The sequence below is a fragment of the Haliotis rufescens genome, unplaced genomic scaffold (assembly GCF_023055435.1).
Source record: "Haliotis rufescens isolate VD_foot unplaced genomic scaffold, xgHalRufe1.0.p SCAF_16, whole genome shotgun sequence".
NCBI classification, from domain to species: domain Eukaryota; kingdom Metazoa; phylum Mollusca; class Gastropoda; order Lepetellida; family Haliotidae; genus Haliotis; species Haliotis rufescens.
Window position 1 is genome coordinate 4,337,405 of NW_025963846.1, and position 21,967 is coordinate 4,359,371.

Here is a 21,967-nt window from a genome sequence, read left to right on the forward strand (position 1 = left end):
CATGTATTATATATATTTCAGATGCAATTTAAAGCACATTGGGGCGTGCGGAATTATACAGTATGATTGAACACGTTTAACTGTGTCTTTGGTATATTTTTAGATGCAAGACATCTGTAAAATCAAAAATTATTTGTGAGGGATTCTTTGACGAAGAACTTGAAACCATAAACGGATTCTGATTGGTTTGTCGTATTTTCGCACATAACATTCATCGATAGCCCCCTATCGATGAATGTTATGTGCGAAAATACGAGTCTTCTTGCAGGTTACGGAAAGGGGCGAGTTGTGACGAATGGCTTTGTTTTATGTACTATTTTTTGTCATTTGGTTTTTACTGAAATTATGTTTATCAGGTGCCCGTGAAACGTGTCCAGGTGACTTTCGGCAAGATAAGCTTATCAGTGTCTGTGAGTGAGTGACTTGGGTTTAACATCGATTTAAACAGAATTTCAGCTATATCAGACTGTCCCTCTGGTTTAGTACCAACAATGCAATCAACATTTGTAGGGCAGATATGGGATTCCAACACACGGTTATCAGATTCTGGCTAAGGGAGGCTACTCTGCAAAGCGAATCGCGGCACCATGGATGACTATACAGGAACTGAATACGGTTCATCCTCCAATTTGAAGAACCTAACTCCGAGTTGGACGTATGCAGAGTGTAAAGTATTTATGTATAGGTGCTCATGTACAAACAAAGCAACTGTTAAGATATCTATTACCTGTTCGTTTATCCCTACTATTTCATGAAAGGCGCGTAGTCAGTTGAGTGAGTGAGTATGGTTTAACGCCGCTTTTAGCAATATTCCAGCAATATCACGGCGGGGGACACCAGAAATGGGCTTCACACAGTGTACCCATGTCGGGAATCGAACCACCCGGTTCTTCAGCGTGACGAGCGTACGCTTAAACCACTAGGCTACCCGACCGCCCCCGTAGTCAGATGAAGAAAATGGTGCCACTTAACATTTCAGAAAACGTCCGCTCCATACTTTGCCACAGTGCAAATTAACAAATCTGTTTGAGTAATTGCTTTGAGTATGTTTTTACGTCGCTTTTTCCTCGCTATATCACGGCGGAAACACAGGAAATGGGCTTCACCCATGGTGCCCTTGATGGGAATCGAACTCTGGCTGTCGGTGTGACGAGCGAACACTTTAACCACAAGACTACTCCGCCACCCAAGAACATAGCGAGATATGTGAGTTCATTTCTGCAACTACCGCTTGTGTTGTGGCAGAAATTGAGTATCCCGCTCTTTGAACAATTTTTCAGTTGTATTACTGTGTTTTTGTTTGGCACTTGGGTGAAAATCACAAAAATAGGATTTTATGCTAATACGCCAAGAATCATATTCGGGGCGAATCTGGGATGAGAACCCATGACTGGTAACGCAATTCTTCACAGTATACTCCTGCGACACTTTCATCCGTGTCTCTTATTCCATCAGATACTGATGACCAACCAGGGTATGTAGGTAACAACGTGTACATTCATTCCTAAGAGAAAGGTACGCAGTAGAAATCGTTGGTGTATTGATAAGCCACGCCTTGTGCCGATATCTCGCGAGGTCGGACAAGGTGCGCCGCTGACACGCTGCCGTTTTTCTTCACAGCTCGCAGTCTTCTGAGCGGCAGGTACCTCGTTCATTACAAGAATCTAATATACACTTTAATCGATGACAGGGACCCGCTCCCCAAAGTGGTCGTATCGCTACGACTGTCTATGTTAAGGTATGGGAGTTACGATCGTTTTAGCGTTGTGACCGCTTTGTGAAACGGGCCCAGGTATGTAGGGGGATTTTCATACTGGCAACTCCTCAGCCAAATAATCAGATGCTATTCAGGTGTGTACGCCTTGATAACAATATAGCAATTAAATAATTTAGGGACACCACTCATATGTCACGTGTACATTTAGGAACACAATTGTTTATTGTCTCTACATGTAATGTTGAATACGTTAGATTCGTTGCTGAGGCTGCCTGGTATTTCCGGTGTGATCCGGAACTCATATCTGCATCCGGGTAACGACAAGTTGCACCAGGAGTGGGGAAGGTAACCTTAGCAACACAACTTACGCCCATGGAATGAGCAGACAACTTGAGACAGTTCATCAAACTCTTCTACAATTATCAGATAGTAATGATACCAGGAGTTCGCGAAAAGTCGGGGAAAAACGGGATCATATGGTACAAGTCAAAATAGGAAATTGCATCGGACATCATTTTTGTCACGGATGCGTCAAATTTGGGAATATCCTCCACATGTCTACCATAAAATGTTTTGAAAGCTTTGCTGAGGCCTTGAATGTTGTAACCTTGACCAAACAACTTCTGAGCAAGAGTCGTATGATGATCTTTGAAATCTTTGCGGCAAGTGCATGCTCGATTGTATCTCAAACATTTACTGGAATATTGCTCGACGTGAAGGGAAAGTTGACTATTGGAAAGTTGAGTCATCCCTCTTGTCATACAGTCTTGTATGGCGATAGGTCAACGTGTCCTGATGGCGTGAATTGTTGCCCATGCAGTCAACCTCTAGTCTGTCTGACCCAGATTCGATTCTTAATATACCGCTGTGATAGAGCTGGAATACTGCATCTGAGGCTTTCGACAACATTCACTCACTCACGCGTGTTCGTGAAGATAGATTAATCTCAAATGACTCATCAAAAACCTGATGACGCTTCATGTGTGTATCATGTGTGTTCCATGTAACTAGACCACCTACACAGACATCAGTCCATCTGGCGACTCTCAGCAATGCAAACATGACGGTCTCTCTGTGGAATGTACCTCACACTCCCCTCAAAGACCGGAGCTTGCAAAACTCTTAGTGTGCACCTTTTAGGAACAAATCGAGAGTATGCCACAATGCTGGTCAATGTTAACTTCTCGTTAAAGGTTCCCACTTCCTTGAATTTTGTACAAGAGCATAAGGTTTAAAATCTGTATTTCATATCTACTCAATAGGTTGAATTTTAGATATGTTTAGCAGACTATACCATTTTACTTTATCGGTGATCAGTGAGTGTATCAAACACAGAGAGAGAGAGATAGAGAGAGAGGGGAGAGGGGGAGAGAGAGAGAGGAAGAGTGAGAGACAGAGGGAGAGGGAGAGAGAGAGGGAAAGAGAGAGAGGGAGAGAGAGGGAAAGGGTAAGAGAGAGTAGGGGAGAGAGAGGAAGAGAGCGAGGGACAGAGGGGAAGAGAACGAGGGGAGAGGAGAGAGGAAGAGAGCGAGAGACAGAGGGGAAGAGAGAGTGGGAAAAGAGAGTGAGAGAGAGAGGAAGAGAGGGAGAGACAGGGGGAAGGGAAGGGAGGGGGGAGAGAGAGAGGAAGAGAGGAGAGAGAGAAAGAGAGAGAGAGAGAGAGAGAAAGAGAGAGAGAGAGAGAGAGAGAGAGAGAGATACGGAGACAGAGAGGGGATAAAGATGGGGGATGACGTGTGATTTGTATAGTTGATCTGTTTCCAGAATGAGGCTGAGCGTGATAGTCCTGAGCGTCCTCTGTGTTGCCTGCGCTGCTACCGTGCTGGAGCAGAAGCTTCATGAGTTTGTAAGTGGGCATGTGTTGGATCAACTGCCGCAGAATGAGAGGATCCTGCTGGCGCAGCTGGTGGCTACAGCTGAAAGAAATGAGCTGAAGGAGTTCCTGGACTTAGTGGGGCCATTACCTGTCTTCCAGCTCATCTCAGGTAGGGCCATTACCAGTCTCGCAGCTCATCTTAGACTGTCATAACCAGTCTCGCAGCTCATCTTAGACTGTCATTACCAACTTACAGCTCATCTCAGTTAGTGTCATTACCAACTTACAGCTCATCTCAGGTAGGGTCATTACCAGTCTCGCAGCTCATCTTAGGCTGTCATTACCAACTTACAGCTCATCTCAGTTAGGGTCATTACCAGTCTCGCAGCTCATCTTAGACTGTCATTACCAACTTACAGCTCATCTCAGTTAGGGTCATTACCAGTCTCGCAGCTCATCTTAGACTGTCATTACCAACTTACAGCTCATCTCAGTTAGGGTCATTACCAACTTACAGCTCATCTCAGTTAGGGTCATTACCAACTTACAACTCATCTGAGTTAGAGTCATTACCAACTTACACATCATCTCAGTTAGGGCCATTACCAACTTACAACTCATTTCAGTTAGAGTCATTACCAACTTACAACTCATTTCAGTTAGAGTCATTACCAACTTACAACTCATCTGAGTTAGGGTCATTACCAACTTACAACTCATCTGAGTTAGGGTCATTACCAACTTACAACTCATCTGAGTTAGAGTCATTACCAACTTACAACTCATCTGAGTTAGGGTCATTACCAACTTACAGCTCATCTCAGTTAGGGTCATTACCAACTTACAACTCATCTCAGTTACCATTATCTTGTGGTTCATCTCAAGGTAGGGCCTCTTATTTATGGAGAACGTGTAATATTACCAACTTACAAGGCCTAGTTTATAGTTAAGATATGATCGTTATATTTCTACACGATGACTGCATTATTCCATGTTTCGTCTTCACAGATCTGCCAGCAAAGCAAATTCACAACCTGACTCGCTATCTCAGCCAGGTAAATGGAACATTATGCTATTAGCGATAAAGCTTACACCGACGATGTAACGTCAGCTGCCGTGATATAGCAATTAGTGACAATGTAACATTAGCTACTGTAATATAGCCCACAATCACAATGTAACATTATGCTTTTGTTAGATAGCCCACGGTGAAAATGTAATATTAGTTGCTGTTACAAAGCACACATTCACAATGTAACATTAGCTACTGTTATATAGCCCACAGTGACAATGTAACATTAGCTTCCGTTTTATAGCCTACAGTCACCATGTAACATCAGTTGTTGTTTTATAGCTGGCAGTGACAATGTAACATTAGCTCCTGTGATATCGGCCCCAGTAGCAATGTAACATTAGCTTCCGTTTTATAGCCCACAGTCACAATGTAACACTAGCTGTTGTTTTATAGCTCGCAGTGATACTGTTACATTAGCTGCTGTGATCTAGCCCACAGTGACAATGTAACATTAGCTGCTGTGATCGAGCCCACAGTCACAATGTAACACTAGCTGCTGTGACCTAGCCCACAGTGACAATGTAACCTTAGCTGCTGTGATCGAGCCCACAGTGACAATGTAACACTAGCTGTTGTTTTATAGCTCGCAGTGACAATGTAACATAAGCTCCTGTGATATAGGCCCCAGTGACATTGTAACATTAGCTGCTGTGATCTAGCCCACAGTGACAATGTAACATTAGCTGCTGTGATCTAGCCCACAGTGACATTAGCTGCTGTTAGAAAGCCCAAAGTCACAATGTAGCATTAGCAGCTATTTTATAGCCGACAGTGCCAATGTAACGTCAGCTGCCGTGATATAGCAATTAGTGACAATGTAACATCAGCTGCTGTGATATAGCAATCAGTGACAATGTAACATCAGCTGCTGTGATATAGCCCTCAGTGTCAGTGTAACAATAGCTGCTGTTATATAGCCCTCAGTGACAATGTAACATCAGCTGCTGTTATATAGCCCTCAGTGACAATGTAACATCAGCTGCTGTTATATAGCCCTCAGTGACAATGTAACATCAGCTGCTGTTATATAGCCCTCAGTGTCAGTGTAACAATAGCTGCTGTTATATAGCCCTCAGTGACAATGTTACACCAGCTGCTGTGATATAGCAATCAGTGACAATGTAACATCAGCTGCTGTGATATAGCCCTCAGTGACAATGTAACATCAGCTGCTGTGATATAGCAATCAGTGACAATGTAACATCAGCTGCTGTTATATAGCCCTCAGTGACAATGTAACAATAGCTGCTGTTAGATATCCAACAGTGAGAATGTAACATGAGCTATTGTAAGATAGCCCTCAGTGACAATGTAACATTAGCTACTGTTATATAGCCCGCAGATAGAATGTAACATTGGCTTCCGTTTTTTAGCCCACAGTCACACTGTAACATAAGCTATTGTTATATAGCCCACAGTCACACTGTAACATTAGCAGCTGTTTTATAGACCGCAGATAGAATGTAACATTGGCTTCCGTTTTTTAGCCCACAGTCACACTGTAACATAAGCTATTGTTATATAGCCCACAGTCACAATGTAACATTAGCAGCTGTTTTATAGACCGCGGTGACAAGGTCACATTAGCTCCTGTGATATAGCCCTCAATGACAATTTAAAATTAGCCGCTGTGATATAGCCCCCCAGTGACAATGTAACATTAGCTGCTGTGAGATTGCCCTTGGTCACACTGTAACATTAGTTGGTGTGAGATCCAACAGTGAGAATGTAACATGAGCTATTGTAAGATAGCCCACAGTGACAATGTAACATTAGCTACTGTTATGTAGATAGCTGTGATGGTAAAACTGAAGCGTCACTGTGTGGAGTCATGACAGTCCACTCTACACACCCTCCTCTGTTTCAGGCCCTCATTGCCGAGGCTGCAGCCGTACCGCCGTCACTCCTACTCCATTGGAACCCCTTGTTGGGCTTACTTGGTGTTCGCACGAGACACAATTGATACCATCTTGTGTCGTCATTGACGACGACGTATACTGATTAAATGTCTTCCCTAAAAAAATATCCATATATTCACATTTATCATAAACTGAACCCTCACTTAAAGTGATAATGAAATATGTGTCTGATCCGTATGTTTACACGAGAAGGGCAGGTAACTCTAGCTGTTCAAGCTTACATGTTGACCCTTTACCAATTTAACGAGAAAGGTCAGATATCAGAGTGTTCAAGACGTGGTCCTAAAGACGTGGTAAGCCTGGAGCAGAATAATCTCCCAGATCCTCACGAGTTGACTGATGAGGATGGTGTGAGAGCAAGCGGGGTCTCGTGCCCGGAAAGCATGGCTCGAAGCATGATGTTAACCATTGGTTTTCATCATGCAGACCTTATTTTTTGCAGGCCACTGTTTTCATGTGCAGCAGGAACATTCTGGCCGTTATGTAACATATCACTCACTCCCTAATGAAAGGTGAAGATCCGTTTAGAATTGGTCTTCAGCAACCAATGCTTGTAAGAGGCGAGTGATAGGATCGGGAGGTCAGGCTCGCTGACTTGGCTGATGCATGTCATCGTATCCCAATTGCGTAGATCGGTGCTCATGATGTCAATCACTGTATTATCTAGTCCAATTACAACAACTACAACAACAACACTCTCGAAAGGTAAATCCACAAGCGTTCTCAGTATTTCGAAATTGTGAACATTTTCTCATAGAAACCTATCAACAGCCAACCATGTGTTTACAACAGATTGAAATTATATAAAGACAGATGATAATGATGATGCTTATTATGCCAATTGTTCAGCTGGTGAAGACCAGCTTCTCGACACAACAGCTTTCTCCACTGGCCTCTGCCTAGGCTCAGCGTTGCCAGATTGTTATCTTCTGGGGGATTATGGTACCAGACTGTGCCAGAGCTCGATATATAGAAACACTGTCTATTCGGACTCACCTGTGGGAGATGCTACAGCTATTGCACCATGTTACCAAAGTATGGCACGGTGTAGGTGTGGATCCATTTATGAGTACCAGTGTAGGGGAAATCCCGCTGTCAACACGTATAAAATATACTGCAGGGCAAAACAAAGTATACACTTGAAAATTGGATGTGACCAAAACATTACATGCTATGGAAAACATTACTGAAAATGGTGGCCGAAACACTGCATCACTAACGTTCAAAACACAACTGTGCACATTGAATGATTACTCGGACCTATCTTATAGATGGCAAAGTGGGTGGATAACGGTCTAATGGCTAAAGTGTCTGTCCGGAGATCTCCTGCCGCGTCATATCCAAATACGTATAAAGATGGTACTTGTTGGTACTTCTTTGTACTCGGCCTAACGCTCCGCATATAGTAGATAATGCAAGGGAAACACACACAAGCACACACAGAGACACACAGACAAACACAGAGACCAAGACACACACGGACACACACACACACACAGAGACACACACACACACACACACATATATATATATATACACACACACACATATATATATATGTTACAAATGTTACGTTTATATATATATATATATATATATATATATATATATATATATATATATATATATATATATATATATATATATATATATATATATAAACGTAACATTCGTAACATTCCTTGTCGTATATATGACTGATTACCACCTTGTCATGAGGTGGGCTTCTGAAGAGTGTAATGTCAATGTCTTCATATTATCTCCCTTTGGCTGTGCCAATTAGGTGGGTGAGGTGAGGTGAAATGGGGTTTTACGTCGTGTTGAAGATTATTGCACTAATGTAGCGATATATGGGAATTATGTATGTGAACGACGTCTTGCAGAATCAATTCCGTCATGAAATTTTCTCCATTGCAACATTTGCTCTGATATTTAATGATTAAAGTGTTTGTCGTGTGATCTATATCCCAGCAGTGTTGAACAACGCAATCTACAAGAGACCACTGGACCACATTTCTACCTTCCCGAGGCAAGGGAGGTAACTCACTATAAAGGTGGAAACTGGACATTTACAGTCAAGTAACTCCCTTGCCACGAGAAGATGCATTTCTACGGGTGTACATAATGCTTGAATGAAGAACACAAAATTTAAACGTTAAAAACAAACGAAATGACAAAATTCAAGTACACAGACTTGTATATTTATCCTTTCAAATAACGCACACACAAAGATTGATAAAATATTCCACTTACAAATTTCTCTGCTTTAATTAACTTTTTTGATCATTAATGAGGAAAATGAAGTTTATTAACTGTACATAGTTAGGAAAAAAACATTAACACATTTACCCCTATCATTAGCCTTATGTGTTTATATATAAAGTAACATTGATGAATGTACAAGATACCCGTTTATGGCCGTTATTATCTCATATAAAACAAACTTTATGTTGAAACATGTCGTTTAGGGAGAGGGCATTCTAAGTTGGAAGAACTTGTCCCCCAATCCCGTTCACTCCTTGTGAATAAATATATTTAAATTAAAAACATAGATATCTACAGCTAAGTCTTCACTGCCACAAGTATACAAGTGCAAAATAATCCGCGTTTAATAATAATTTTGGTTGAATAGTGTTTTTGTTGAAAATAAACCTATCGAATGAGTTAGTTAAAGTGTTTAACGAGTTGACACCGCTGCACCCTCTCTCAAGATTTGCGTATAACTGCAGTTTTGCTACCTCGGTGTGTCAGAACCTATACCGTGGATGATTCGAAATGCAGATTCGCCCTGATTATGCTGCTAGGTTTACCAACATAATACTCTTGCTTGTGGGTGCTTAGTCTTGCCAAGTGTTGGTAAGGAAATCAAGGTCGCCTATTTGAGCCAAAATAATAATAATAATAATAATAATAAGAAGAAGAAGAAGAAGAAGAAGAAGAGAAGAAGAAGAAGATGAAGAAATGTCACGCTTGCATCCCAAGTACCAAGTTGTCCGACTCCTCATTGTTCTCGGTGCCTTAGGTTTCGTACCTCCCAATCTGTTGACTGACATAGGGAGAGTGCCCGGGTTTGCTGCCAGGAATACAGCCCTTCTGACAATCTGGGTAATGCAGAAGGCTGCAGTGTTGGGGAGTCTTCACATTCTCCGAAAAGTTTTGCGTGCGTTTGACTAGGCAGCGCTTCCTGGGAGAAGTCCCATTCGCTGTCTGGGCTTGCGTGTAGAGGGGGCAAGGGCCCTGAGCTGAGCACAGCCTGACTGTGCCAGGATCACCCAAACCCTCTTTGCTGCATTTTATAGTGTAACCTATACATAATAATAATGATGATGATAATGTTACTAGCTTCACATACCGAATACCACGTTATCAGTACACACGATTTGAAAGAGAAACTTATCATTTTACTTATCTCTGATTTTCTATGGGAAAATTGTATCGGCATATGATTAGTAATGATCACGTGAACCTTGACACAAAAACAAATTGAATAATTTTTTTTCGTAATAAATTTAGAGATACTGCCAACAGATTTAAGCATTTTATAAAAGCTTTCATCATAATTGTATTGCTCAGAATGAAAGAACACATAGTTTTAAAAGTATGCTCATTGAAAAGCTGTTACGATCGGTGATGCGAGAAAAAAATTCGCAAATGAAATTGTGTTCTGTTATAGCCGCTTGTTCGATAATACTCGAACCGCTCTGCATGAAAAGAGATGGACATGGCTAAATCGCTATGTTCAATGAGTGAGTTAATGTAAATTGAATTTAACACCGCTTTTGGACAGTATCCTAGTTACATCACGGCGTTTCAGCTCAATGTGGGAGGAAAGCCCGAAGTGATGCGCCGGTATGGTGCTGACAAACTTGGAAACATGATCGGGGCGTATCGGGGTTCGAACCCACGATCATAGGTTTCTGCACAGAATTGTGCCCCCCACCCCCAGCAGAGAACCATTATTTCTTACCAAATAAATTGAAAAGAAAATATAAAGCGAGTCATATTGTAGGTTTTACATACCCAGATATACCAAGGGATGTGTGCTTTATTCATACTAACACCAGCTACATAGTACAACCGGAACTAAACGAGTTCTGTGACTTCAACACGCACTCTTGTGCAGCCGACTCCTCGGATCCATGGCAAGCTGAAAGAAACAACAACTTTTGTAAATAAGATAATGATTATCAGCTGATCAGCTCGTGTCATCTAATGTGGGAGGATCATGCAAAGTGACGCAGTGTACTTGTTTATTACTTTGGTGAAACAGACGGATCCTGGCACGTCTAAGGGCAACAATCCTGCACAGTGCCTTAGGCCCCTGGGAACAATTATCCTTATGAAGAAAAAAACCCTTTTGTAAATATGTTTTTTTACCATGGAAGAGTAAAGGTTTAGACTTTTGCTGACTCACTTGTTCATTTTGCGTTGGTCTGAGTTCCACTGTTCACTGCTTTCATATGTTGTTCTGAGTACAACATTTTATTCAGCCAAGTTACAAAATCCTTTCTGAAAGCAGCCAGTTCCGCCATTATGTCGTTAATGTTCGCTACCCCTCTCTTGTCCTCGACACTATTCGCACCATTCTGTAGATGCACCAGGCCGTTCACAAGCACACCTTCAACCTCATGGACAATATCAATGACTTCAGCCTTGAGACGCTCCCAAAAAACCTTTATTATTTCAGCAATGTCGCGTTTCCCAAACCCCCCTGCTCCTGTGTTGGCAGTGACCACTACACCTTCAAACATCTGCCCAATCTGATGACCAATGTTTTCAAATTCCAGTTTCAGATTGCTCCAGGAGTCTCGTTTCGTGGCATCCCTCTCATCCACAGCGTTAGTGAGGGCGATGTCAGCAGCACCCTCTACAGACAGGCCGACTTGGTGAGCAGGTTCGTGTTCCAGATCTCTCCAGAACTCGCGTTTATTCTTAGCGCCTCTCTTACCAGCCGGTGTACCAATTGCAGCGTTAGTCAAAGCCGTCACTGCCGCTGTCTCTGCCGCATGCCCAACGTTGTGGGCAACATTCTCAATGTCGTGTTTCAGGTGGCTCCAGAAGTCTCGCTTTTGATCGTCGACATCACGTTTTCCAGCGAGAATCGCGGTGGCAGAATTGGCGAGATTAGCAGCGACCGCCCCTTCAACAACGTGTCCGACCTGATGTGCGACATGTTCTACCTCGTGTTTCAGATGGCTCCAGAAGTCTCGCTTTTGATCGTTGACATCACGTTTTCCAGCGAGAATCGCGGTGGCAGAATTGGCGAGATTAGCAACGACCGCCCCTTCAACAACGTGTCCGACCTGATGTGCGACATGTTCTACCTCGTGTTTCAGATGGCTCCAGAAGTCTCGCTTTTGATCGTTGACATCACGTTTTCCAGCAAGGATCGCGGAAGCAGAATTGGCGAGATTAGCTGCGTGACCATCTTGGTATGCGACATGTTCTGTTTCGTGTTCCAGATCTCTCCAGAACTCGCGTTTATTCTTAGCGCCTCTCTTACCAGCCGTTGCACCAATTGTAGCGTTAGTCAAAGACGTCACTGCCGCTGCCTCTGCCGCATGCCCAACGTTGTGGGCAACATTCTCAATGTTGTGTTTCAGGTGGCTCCAGAAGTCTCGCTTTTGATCGTTGACATCACGTTTTCCAGCAAGGATCGCGGAAGCAGAATTGGCGAGATTAGCAGCGACCGCCCCTTCAACAACGTGTCCGACCTGATGTGCGACATGTTCTACCTCGTGTTTCAGATGGCTCCAGAAGTCTCGCTTTTGGTTGTTGACATCACGTTTTCCAGCAAGTATAGCGGAAGCAGAATTGACGAGGTTAGCAGCGACCGCCCCTTCAACAACGTGTCCGACCTGATGTGCGACATGTTCTACCTCGTGTTTCAGATGGCTCCAGAAGTCTCGCTTTTGATCGTTGACATCACGTTTTCCAACGAGGATCGCGGAAGCAGAATTGACGAGGTTAGCAGCGACCGCCCCTTCAACAACGTGTCCGACCTGATGTGCGACATGTTCTACCTCGTGTTTCAGATGGCTCCAGAAGTCTCGCTTTTGATCGTTGACATCACGTTTTCCAGCAAGTATAGCGGAAGCAGAATTGGCGAGGTTGGCTACGACCGCCCCTTCAACAACGTGTCCGACCTGATGTGCGACATGTTCTACCTCGTGTTTCAGATGGCTCCAGAAGTCTCGCTTTTGATCGTTGACATCACGTTTTCCAACGAGGATCGCGGAAGCAGAATTGGCGAGATTAGCTGCGACCGCCCCTTCAACAACGTGTCCGACCTGATGTGCGACATGTTCTACCTCGTGTTTCAGATGGCTCCAGAAGTCTCGCTTTTGATCGTTGACATCACGTTTTCCAGCAAGGATCGCGGAAGCAGAATTGGCGAGATTAGCTGCGACCGCCCCTTCAACAACGTGTCCGACCTGATGTGCGACATGTTCTACCTCGTGTTTCAGATGGCTCCAGAAGTCTCGCTTTTGATCGTTGACATCACGTTTTCCAGCAAGGATCGCGGAAGCAGAATTGGCGAGGTTAGCTGCGACCGCCCCTTCAACAACGTGTCCGACTTGATGTGCGACATGTTCTACCTCGTGTTTCAGATGGCTCCAGAAGTCTCGCTTTTGATCGTTGACATCACGTTTTCCAGCGAGGATCGCGGAGGCAGGATTGACGAGATTAGTAAGGTGACCATCTTGGTGTGCGACATGTTCTGTATCGTGTTTCAGGTCACTCCAAAAGACAATGCCCTGTTGAGATTTTATGGCACTGACATCGCAGACCAGTACTGTTAGAAGAGAGGCCAACACTAACATCTTGAATCCTGAATGAATGGAATGAAGCCATTAGTGATCAGTGAGTGAGTGAGTGAGTCATTGAGTATTATTTTACACAGCCTTTGGCAGGGGACACATACACATTGTTCCATACATGGAAGTCATGTGGGAATTACGTCGCTACATAAGTGTAATAGTTTCACCGCGACGTTAAACCCTATTTCACGCCACTAGGGCTGGGACGAGTCCAAATTTACTACCCGGGTACCCACCCCCCTATTACCCGACCCTACCCGGGTACCCACCCCCCTATTACCCGACCCTACCCGGGTTCCCACTGTAGGTCTCGAGCGATACAAAATGTCCGATTGGGAATTTTGTTTTACCACAGCACTTGCAAAACGTATTTAGATATATGCATTAAACGATCTGGTCATGCATACACTGAAGTTGACTTAAGTTAAATCTTTTTTCAACCATATGAAAAGTCAGAAGATATGGGTGCATGGTCAGAAAGTTGTGCGAGCATTAGTGGCTTGTAGTGTAACCATAGCGTTCCAGATAATTTTTGTAATTAAACTATATATCACATGACTAACCACGGGTCCGGGTAGTCCTGTGGTACCCGGGTCCTACTCAGTACCCATCCGACCCGGGTACCCGAGTTACCCGTCCCAGCCCTACACGCCACCTTACTTTACCTGAGTGAGTGATTTACAATATCATTATGTTTTTCAACAATATTCCAGCGATATCACGGCAAATCTGGACCAATCAATCGGTGCCAAAGTGCATGGGATGAGCTAGAGCTAATATACCATTGATAGTAAGAGCATCTTACCACGTTGACATGGCAACCATAGCAAAGATGGCATCTACAACACAAGGCGCCTGAACACTCGGCCAATTTAGTTGCCACCTACGACTCGCATAGTCTCGCATAGTCTCGCATTGAATATCATTTGTAGAATTCAGTATAAGATTATATATTAACATTGATTTCTTTTGGAACAGCTCAAACGATGGAAAGTGATTTTACAAACGTAGGGTATTACAACAAATAAACGTGATTTGAAAATGGCAATACGCATCAAATAAGTATGTATACATTTGTTTTTGTTTCTTTGTCGTTTAACGCCGAACTCAGCAATATTCCAACTATATGACGGAGGTCTGTAAATACTCGAGTCTAGATCAGACAATCCAGTGATTGATATCATGAGCATCGATCCACGCAATTGGGATACGATGACGTGCATCAACCAAGTCACCGAGTCTGACCACCCGATCCCGTTAGTCGCCCCGTAAGACAATCATAATCGGCTTTTATGGCAAGCATGCACTATATATACAAACTATTAATTTACATTAGCATTTTCAAACTATTGTACGGCTTTGCCCCGAAATGAAAGAAAATGTTTTCTTACCTTCCCGTGAAGCAAGTTTACTGTAATCGTCAAGTACTCAGATTTTATATAAGCTGGTGGTGGGAACATCTGTTGGAAGCCGATCGGTTCTCAATAACATCCTGTAGAAGGGTCCGTATCTCTTGCATAACTGACCTGAACTTCACTGTTCTCATGACCTTGACGTTGCCTTGATATCAGCGTCGTGATCCGTACAAACGTGCTGTCATGATGCCATACGTTAATAAGCGTGCCAGAAACCTATGATTGTGGGCTCAAATTTCGGATCATGCTGATTATGTTTCTAGGTGTGTCAGCACCTACCGTGCTCGTAGATATGGTAAACGTCTGCGACGTAGTTCACTTCGACCATACTGAAAAGGACTTACTTGTGGCGGCTGTATGTGTGGAGGCTGCGTCTCACACCATGTACCCACTCATCACCTCCCAGTACGAGACCGCCTCCGTGGACTAGTGGTAGAGCATCCGCGATCTCCGGCCGCGTCATACAAAAAGACGTTAAAAGATGGAACTTGTTGTTACCCTGGCTGGCGCACGGCATTAAGAGGCTAAAACAAGTACTGGTCGGCTCGGAGTCAGTATACTGTGTCTGAATGGGGTATTCATGTTATGAATGTCGCTATATAAGTGCAATAATCTTAGACGACCGTGATAGTTATGCCCATGTACCATAATGAGAGATTAATTAACCACAAAATAACTGTCATCCCCAAATCAATTCTGTATCTTAAGTTTCATTTCACATTCCAGGGAACAAATACTTGGTTGTTCTTTTCCCTCAAGTATGTAAGTGAGTTAGAGAGTTTGGTGTAGCGTCACTTTCAATTTGAATTTAGGAATCCATATACATGTACAGTAAACTACGGTTATAACGAACTCGAAGGGACTCCTAACTTTAGTTTGTTATAACCGTAGTTCGTTATAAGCACATATACAGCATAACTATAGCAAATAGTCGGGACAAAAAAAATCAGTTCGTTATATCCGTCAGTTCGTTATAAGCGTGTTCGTTATAAACGTACTTTACTGTATTTCAAATTTAATTTATCATTTGGCAGTGCACAGAAAGACCATCAGGCCATATGATTTAACCGTCAAGGCTTGTCACATATGTACATTCCATTGTTCAAATTGCATTAATCATGTAGATAACCGCTCTTTCGCCATTGCATAATCCCTATTAAACCTCACTTTGGTATATCCTGACTATAACGTATTGGTACATTTTGGTCCAAATTGTCTTGAATATATCAAGTTTTTCAGTTTACGTTCATGGTATACCGTAGTCATCTCTAACTTCCTCGTTAGCTGTTCTTGACCGTCATCATGCAGGTCTCTGTACCTGCCTAAACTCCCAAGAATTGTCTCGGGACATCCCGTCCTATTTTCATTTGATCATCCTTGCATGGTATTTTGGGAGGACAAACAATCGCCTACATATCTGACCATCTTGAAGTAGAATCAATACATCCAACCCCTTACACATCTGGCCGTGTTAAAGCAGAATTACGACATCCAGCCCCTTAAACATGTGGTCGTGTTGAGAAGAAGAATTCAGACACCCAATCCCCTACACGTCCTACCATCTTGAACTAGAATCAAGACATATAATCCCCTACACGTCCGGCAACCTTGAAGTACAATCAAGTCATTTAATCCCCTACACGTCTTACCATCTTGAAGTACAATCAAGACATCTAATCCCCTACACGTCCGACAATCTTGAAGTACAATCAAGACATCTAATCCCCTACACGTCCGACAATCTTGAAGTACAATCAAGACATCTAATCCCCTACACGCCCGACAATCTCGAAGTACAATCAAGACATCTAATCCCCTACACGTCCGGCAATCTTAAAGTACAATCAAGACATCTAATCCCCTACACGTCCGGCAATCTTAAAGTACAATCAAGACATCTAATCCCTTACACGTCCGGCAATCTTGAAATACAATCAAGACATCTAATCCCCTACACGTCCGGCAATCTTGAATTAGAATCAAGACATCTTAACCACTACACGTCCGGCAATCTTAAAGTAGAATCAAGACATCTAATCCCCTACACGTCCGGCAATCTTGAAATACAATCAAGACATCTAGTCCCCTACACGTCCGGCAATCTTGAAGAAGATTCAATACATCTAATCCTCTACACGTCCGACAATCTTGAAGTAGAATCAAGACATCCAAGCCCCTACACGTCCGACAATCTTGAAGTACAATCAAGACATCTAATCCCCCGTGTTGAATAAGAATTCAGACACCCATTCCGCTACACATCCTACCATCTTGAAGTAGAATCAAGACATCTAATCCCCTACATGTCCGACAATCTTGAATTAGAATCAAGACATCTTAGCCCCTACACGTCCGGCAATCTTGAAGTAGAATCAAGACATCTAATCCCCTACATGTCCGACAATCTTGAATTAGAATCAAGACATCTAATCCCCTACATGTCCGACAATCTTGAATTAGAATCAAGACATCTTAGCCCCTACACGTCCGGCAATCTTGAAGTAGAATCAAGACATCTAATCCCCTACATGTCCGACAATCTTGAATTAGAATCAAGACATCTAATCCCCTACATGTCCGACAATCTTGAATTAGAATCAAGACATCTTAGCCCCTACACGTCCGGCAATCTTGAAGTAGAATCAAGACATCTAATCCCCTACATGTCCGACAATCTTGAATTAGAATCAAGACATCTTAGCCCCTACACGTCCGGCAATCTTGAAGTAGAATCAAGACATCTAATCCCCTACATGTCCGACAATCTTGAAGTAGAATCAAGACATCTAATCCCCTACATGTCCGACAATCTTGAAGTAGAATCAAGACATCTAATCCCCTACACGTCCGGCAATCTTGAAGTAGAATCAAGACATCTAATCCCCTACATGTCCGACAATCTTGAAGTAGAATCAAGACATCTAATCCCCTACATGTCCGACAATCTTGAAGTAGAATCAAGACATCTAATCCCCTACACGTCCTACGTACCACCAGGCCATTCTATGCCTATACAGCTTCTGTCCTTTCATGAGTCACAGTCTTTCATGTACCGCACAATCATTCTGTTACTTGACATCCCTTCTGGACATTGCTACTTGGTTCAATACATGTGCCCAATCAGTATTGTCCGGAGATTGTCCGTCACTGGATCTTATTATCAAGATATATCTCAATATATTTAATGCTGGTTGGTTAAGGGTCAATTTATGCCACACCTATTAGTGTACGTGACGAGTGATTCAGGGTCAATATATGCCACACCCATTAGTGTACGTGACAAGTGATTAAAGGTCAATATATGCCGCACCCATTAGTGTTCGTGACAAGTGATTAAAGGTCAATATATGCCACACCCATTAGTGTACGTGACGAGTGATTCAGGGTCAATATATGTCACACCCATTAGTGTACGTGACGAGTGATTCAGGGTCAATATATGCCACACCCATTAGTGTACGTGACGAGTGATTAAAGGTCAATATATGCCGCACCCATTAGTGTTCGTGACAAGTGATTAAAGGTCAATATATGCCACACCTATTAGTGTACGTGACAAGTGATTAAAGGTCAATATAATCCACACGCATTGGTGTACGTGACGAGTGATTAAGGGTCAATATATGCCACACCCATTAGTGAACGTGACACGTGATTAAAGGTCAATATATGCCACACCCATTAGTGTACGTGACGAGGGATTAAGAGTAAATATATGCCACACCTACTAGTGTACGTGACGAGTGATTAAGGGTCAATACATGCCAACACCTACAGGTGAACGTGACGAGTGATTCAGGGTCAACATATGCCACAGCTCACACATTAGTGCGCGTGACGAGTGATTAAGGGTCAATACATGCCACAGCTCACACATGCCTAGCATTGCAAGCAAATATAGCTATATCTAATTGTTTTTCAGACAAAGATTTGTCACATAACATGCTCTCATTTATTCCAATATTTGATTCGAGGATAGTGCCTTTACTATGGGGAACTTGTCATTGTAAATTACTAGAGGTTGTACAACTTACAATTTGTAAACAATATCTTATAACATTTAATGGTATGGTTCTTTGGAAGTGAGTCAGACTCCCTTTACAATGTGTTTTTATGTCACGGGTAGTTAAATACTGGTGTAGACTGATACACTTGCCCCCAAACAGGCTTCCTGATAATAAGATCTTTGGATGCTCTAGGACATAATTCTTAGGTATCAACAATCAGGCAAATATTCTTTCAGTATGGTTTTGGTTATGCTTGGCTATGCCAAGAAATTGAAAATGTAAAGTATTTTGTTACTTGAGTTTAGTTGATAATTAAAATAGTCATGGTATTCAACAGTTAATGAACCTTCAAAGTGTGTATTTTATAAAGAATACAAGACTATGTTGAATGTTGCATGGTACCTTTGTAGTGATATTCCAACACATTTAAGAATTGTTATCTCTATGTTCAGATGTAGTAATTATAATATTGCACTTGAAACTGGAAGATATTCTAGAATTGAATTCATGAAAGATTATGCTCGTATTTCAAATCAAGGAGCCATTGCCATATTGGAGACGAATTCCATGTATTATTTATTTGCGGCGTTCATAAAAAAACTAGAAAAAAACCCTATATTGGTAAATTTATTCATGAATATTATACCATGAACACTATAGTGAGGCCCGTGAAGATCTGGGGAAGAATAGGTATTCAGCAACCCATGCGTGCTGTAAAAGGCGACTATGCTTGTCGTAAGAGGCGACTAACGGGATCGGGTGGTCAGGCTCGCTGACTTGGTTGATGCATGTCATCGATCCCAATTGCGTCGATCGATGCTCATGTTGTCAATCATTGGATTTTCTGGTCCAGACTCGATTATTTACAGACCGCCGTCATATAGCTGGATTATTGCTGAGTTCGGCGTTAAACAACAAACAAACGAACACTATAGTGAAGCCATGAAGCCATCTATAACACCGGTTTATTTCTGTTATATGTCTATAAAATTATCATGCTAGAAATATAAAAAAATAAGAAAGGATCTGAAAGAAATAAGATACATGTAAATGCGTACGCATAAATATTAAATCAGTCTGTGTTTTGGGCCAAAGGCTTTATACCGAATAAATCTGTTTGTCTGACAACATGTGATCAGGGATTGAGGGTCAACATATGCCACGCCTACTTCTGCAAGCAGTTGGTGATTGCAGGGTCAATATAGTATTACATGTTTACTCCTGCACGTGCTGGGTGATATCAGTCACAGTATATTTTTACGTGGTCACTACAGCTTGTGCTGGGAACGCTGTTGTGTCAGAGTAGAGAAATTAATTTACTCATTAACTTCAAGCGAATGTCTTTATGTATTTAATATCATATAATCAGTTTATTAATAAATCAAGAGTTTAACGCGGCTTGTAACAATATTTCAGTTAAATCACGCCCTTAAAATCTGTTATATGTTTACCAGAACTGGTCACTGCCACAGTAGGTAAATTTCTCTTCCAGCAAATATATATCTTTGCTTAATTATGATGTGTTGATCACGAGTGGAGGACATTTCCCCATTCGGACAATTCACCGTACTGGCGTTTCAACAAATGGGCTTTCCCCCACACTGAATAAAAAAATGATATAAAACAACAGACATATAATTTTCAATATATTTTTATTTACAAGTTGCCGCACCAGCCTCTCAACAGGAATGACAGAAATTGAAACAAAATCACTTTTTTATTTCCTTAAACATGCTGGAGGTTGGAATGGATCATGTTATATCGAACAAACACTGGAAATCGAATTCAGTTTGAAGTCAGAAGGATTAAGCTATGTTATTACAATTTACCGCACTTGGTATAATTACAATTTGCCGCAGTTTGTTATAATATAAGGTCGAACACAACACTGTAACTCGGATTTAATTTTAAATTTGGAATGATTAAGAGATGTTATTACAATATGCCGCACCTGTGTTTCAAAAGGAATGACAGACATTGAAGCAAAATCGCTTTTTTGAATTCCTTGAACATGCTGGAGGTTGGAATTGATCTTGTTAAGGTCGAACAAACACTGAAACCCGAATTCCGTTCTGAGTAGATACAAATATCAAGGATTTAATGTAGATGAGTATTGATCAATCAGTCGTTTCAAAGTCCGGATTTTGATTAGTCGCACATTTTAAACTTCATGCAGGTTTCTTTGTATGTTTGCAAATGAATAATCTTTTATTACAATTTACCGCAGTGAAGTTATTACAATTTACCGCAGTGGAGTTATTACAATTTACCGCAGTGGAGTTATTACAATTTACCGCAGTGAAGTTATTACAATTTACCGCAGTGGTTATTACAATTTACCGCAGTGGAGTTATTACAATTTACCGCAGTAGGTATTACAATTTACCGCAGTAGGTATTACAATTTACCGCAGTGGTTATTACAATTTACCGCAGTATTATATTTTACCGCAGTATGTATTACAATTTACCGCAGTATTACATTTTACCGCAGTGTTATAACATTTCACCGCGTTATTACAATTTACGTCGTAACAAACGATCGTTAAAATCTGCGAAGTTTCATTAAGTATTATTTCATAGTGATAACTCTTAATGTAAAAAAAATATTATCTAATCACTTTAACCCTTAATGTAAAAAAAATTACATTAAGTGTGTAACAAGGGGAACCCAAAACCCTTAAAAAATATGTTTACATTAAGAGTAATTTGTACATTAAGGGTTGTAACAAGAGTTAACCTGCAACCCTTAATGTAACACAATTACATTCAGGGTTGTAACAGAGGTCCGCAGGAATGGAAAGTTACGAGGATATTCTCCTACTTAAAACACATCATTATTTTTACACTTTGACAATGTTCTCTTGTGGAAACTATTTGAAACATAAACCAGAATCCTTTGTAGTCTGTATTTATACTTCGTGAGTCGAGCTTGCGTGATGCACGTGGAATGTATTTTTTTTTGTCGCTGTTCACGTGCACCAAGCTCCGTCGCGAGCTGATATTTACAAAACATGGTAAACGGATCTTCATGAGTTCGTGGTGTCCCAAACTAGTATTTTATCAATCGCTTGCCCATTGTAAATATACATGCTGTCGGGCATAAAAGGAGACATAGAGCCCCGAACAAGGATATATGTATGGTTACCTGAAATTTATGTAATTGCTATAAAAATGAACATTGCTATGGGTAACCTG

The 21,967-nt window shown here is 41.8% G+C and overlaps 2 protein-coding genes across 7 annotated transcripts; one reads left to right on the forward strand and one right to left on the reverse strand.

Moving 5' to 3' along the window:
- Nucleotides 1-1,497: 1,497 nt before the first annotated feature.
- LOC124144284 lies at nt 1,498-6,633 on the forward strand. Of its 5 annotated transcripts, XM_046513624.2 has the most exons (5): nt 1,583-1,642; nt 1,972-2,062; nt 3,482-3,702; nt 4,542-4,588; nt 6,476-6,633. In XM_046513624.2, exons 3-5 carry the CDS (start codon nt 3,483-3,485, stop codon nt 6,569-6,571), a joined length of 363 nt encoding a protein of 120 aa, XP_046369580.2. In that variant the 5' UTR covers nt 1,583-1,642; nt 1,972-2,062; nt 3,482; the 3' UTR covers nt 6,572-6,633. The 5 variants fall into 5 exon arrangements, with proteins under 5 accessions (XP_046369579.2, XP_046369580.2, XP_046369578.2 ...); XM_046513623.2 differs by lacking the exon at nt 1,972-2,062 and having other exon boundaries at nt 1,498-1,642; XM_046513622.2 differs by lacking the exons at nt 1,583-1,642; nt 1,972-2,062 and adding an exon at nt 1,716-1,738.
- Nucleotides 6,634-10,530: 3,897 nt separating this feature from the next.
- LOC125380984 lies at nt 10,531-13,377 on the reverse strand. 2 transcript variants are annotated; one of them, XM_048396806.1, is made up of 2 exons: nt 10,942-13,377; nt 10,531-10,661 (listed from the first exon to the last, which is right to left on the reverse strand). In XM_048396806.1, the coding sequence occupies exon 1, from the start codon at nt 13,349-13,351 to the stop codon at nt 10,946-10,948; it is 2,406 nt and encodes an 801-aa protein (XP_048252763.1). In that variant the 5' UTR covers nt 13,352-13,377; the 3' UTR covers nt 10,531-10,661; nt 10,942-10,945. The 2 variants fall into 2 exon arrangements, with proteins under 2 accessions (XP_048252763.1, XP_048252762.1); XM_048396805.1 differs by having other exon boundaries at nt 10,531-10,674.
- Between the last annotated feature and the right edge of the window lie 8,590 nt (nt 13,378-21,967).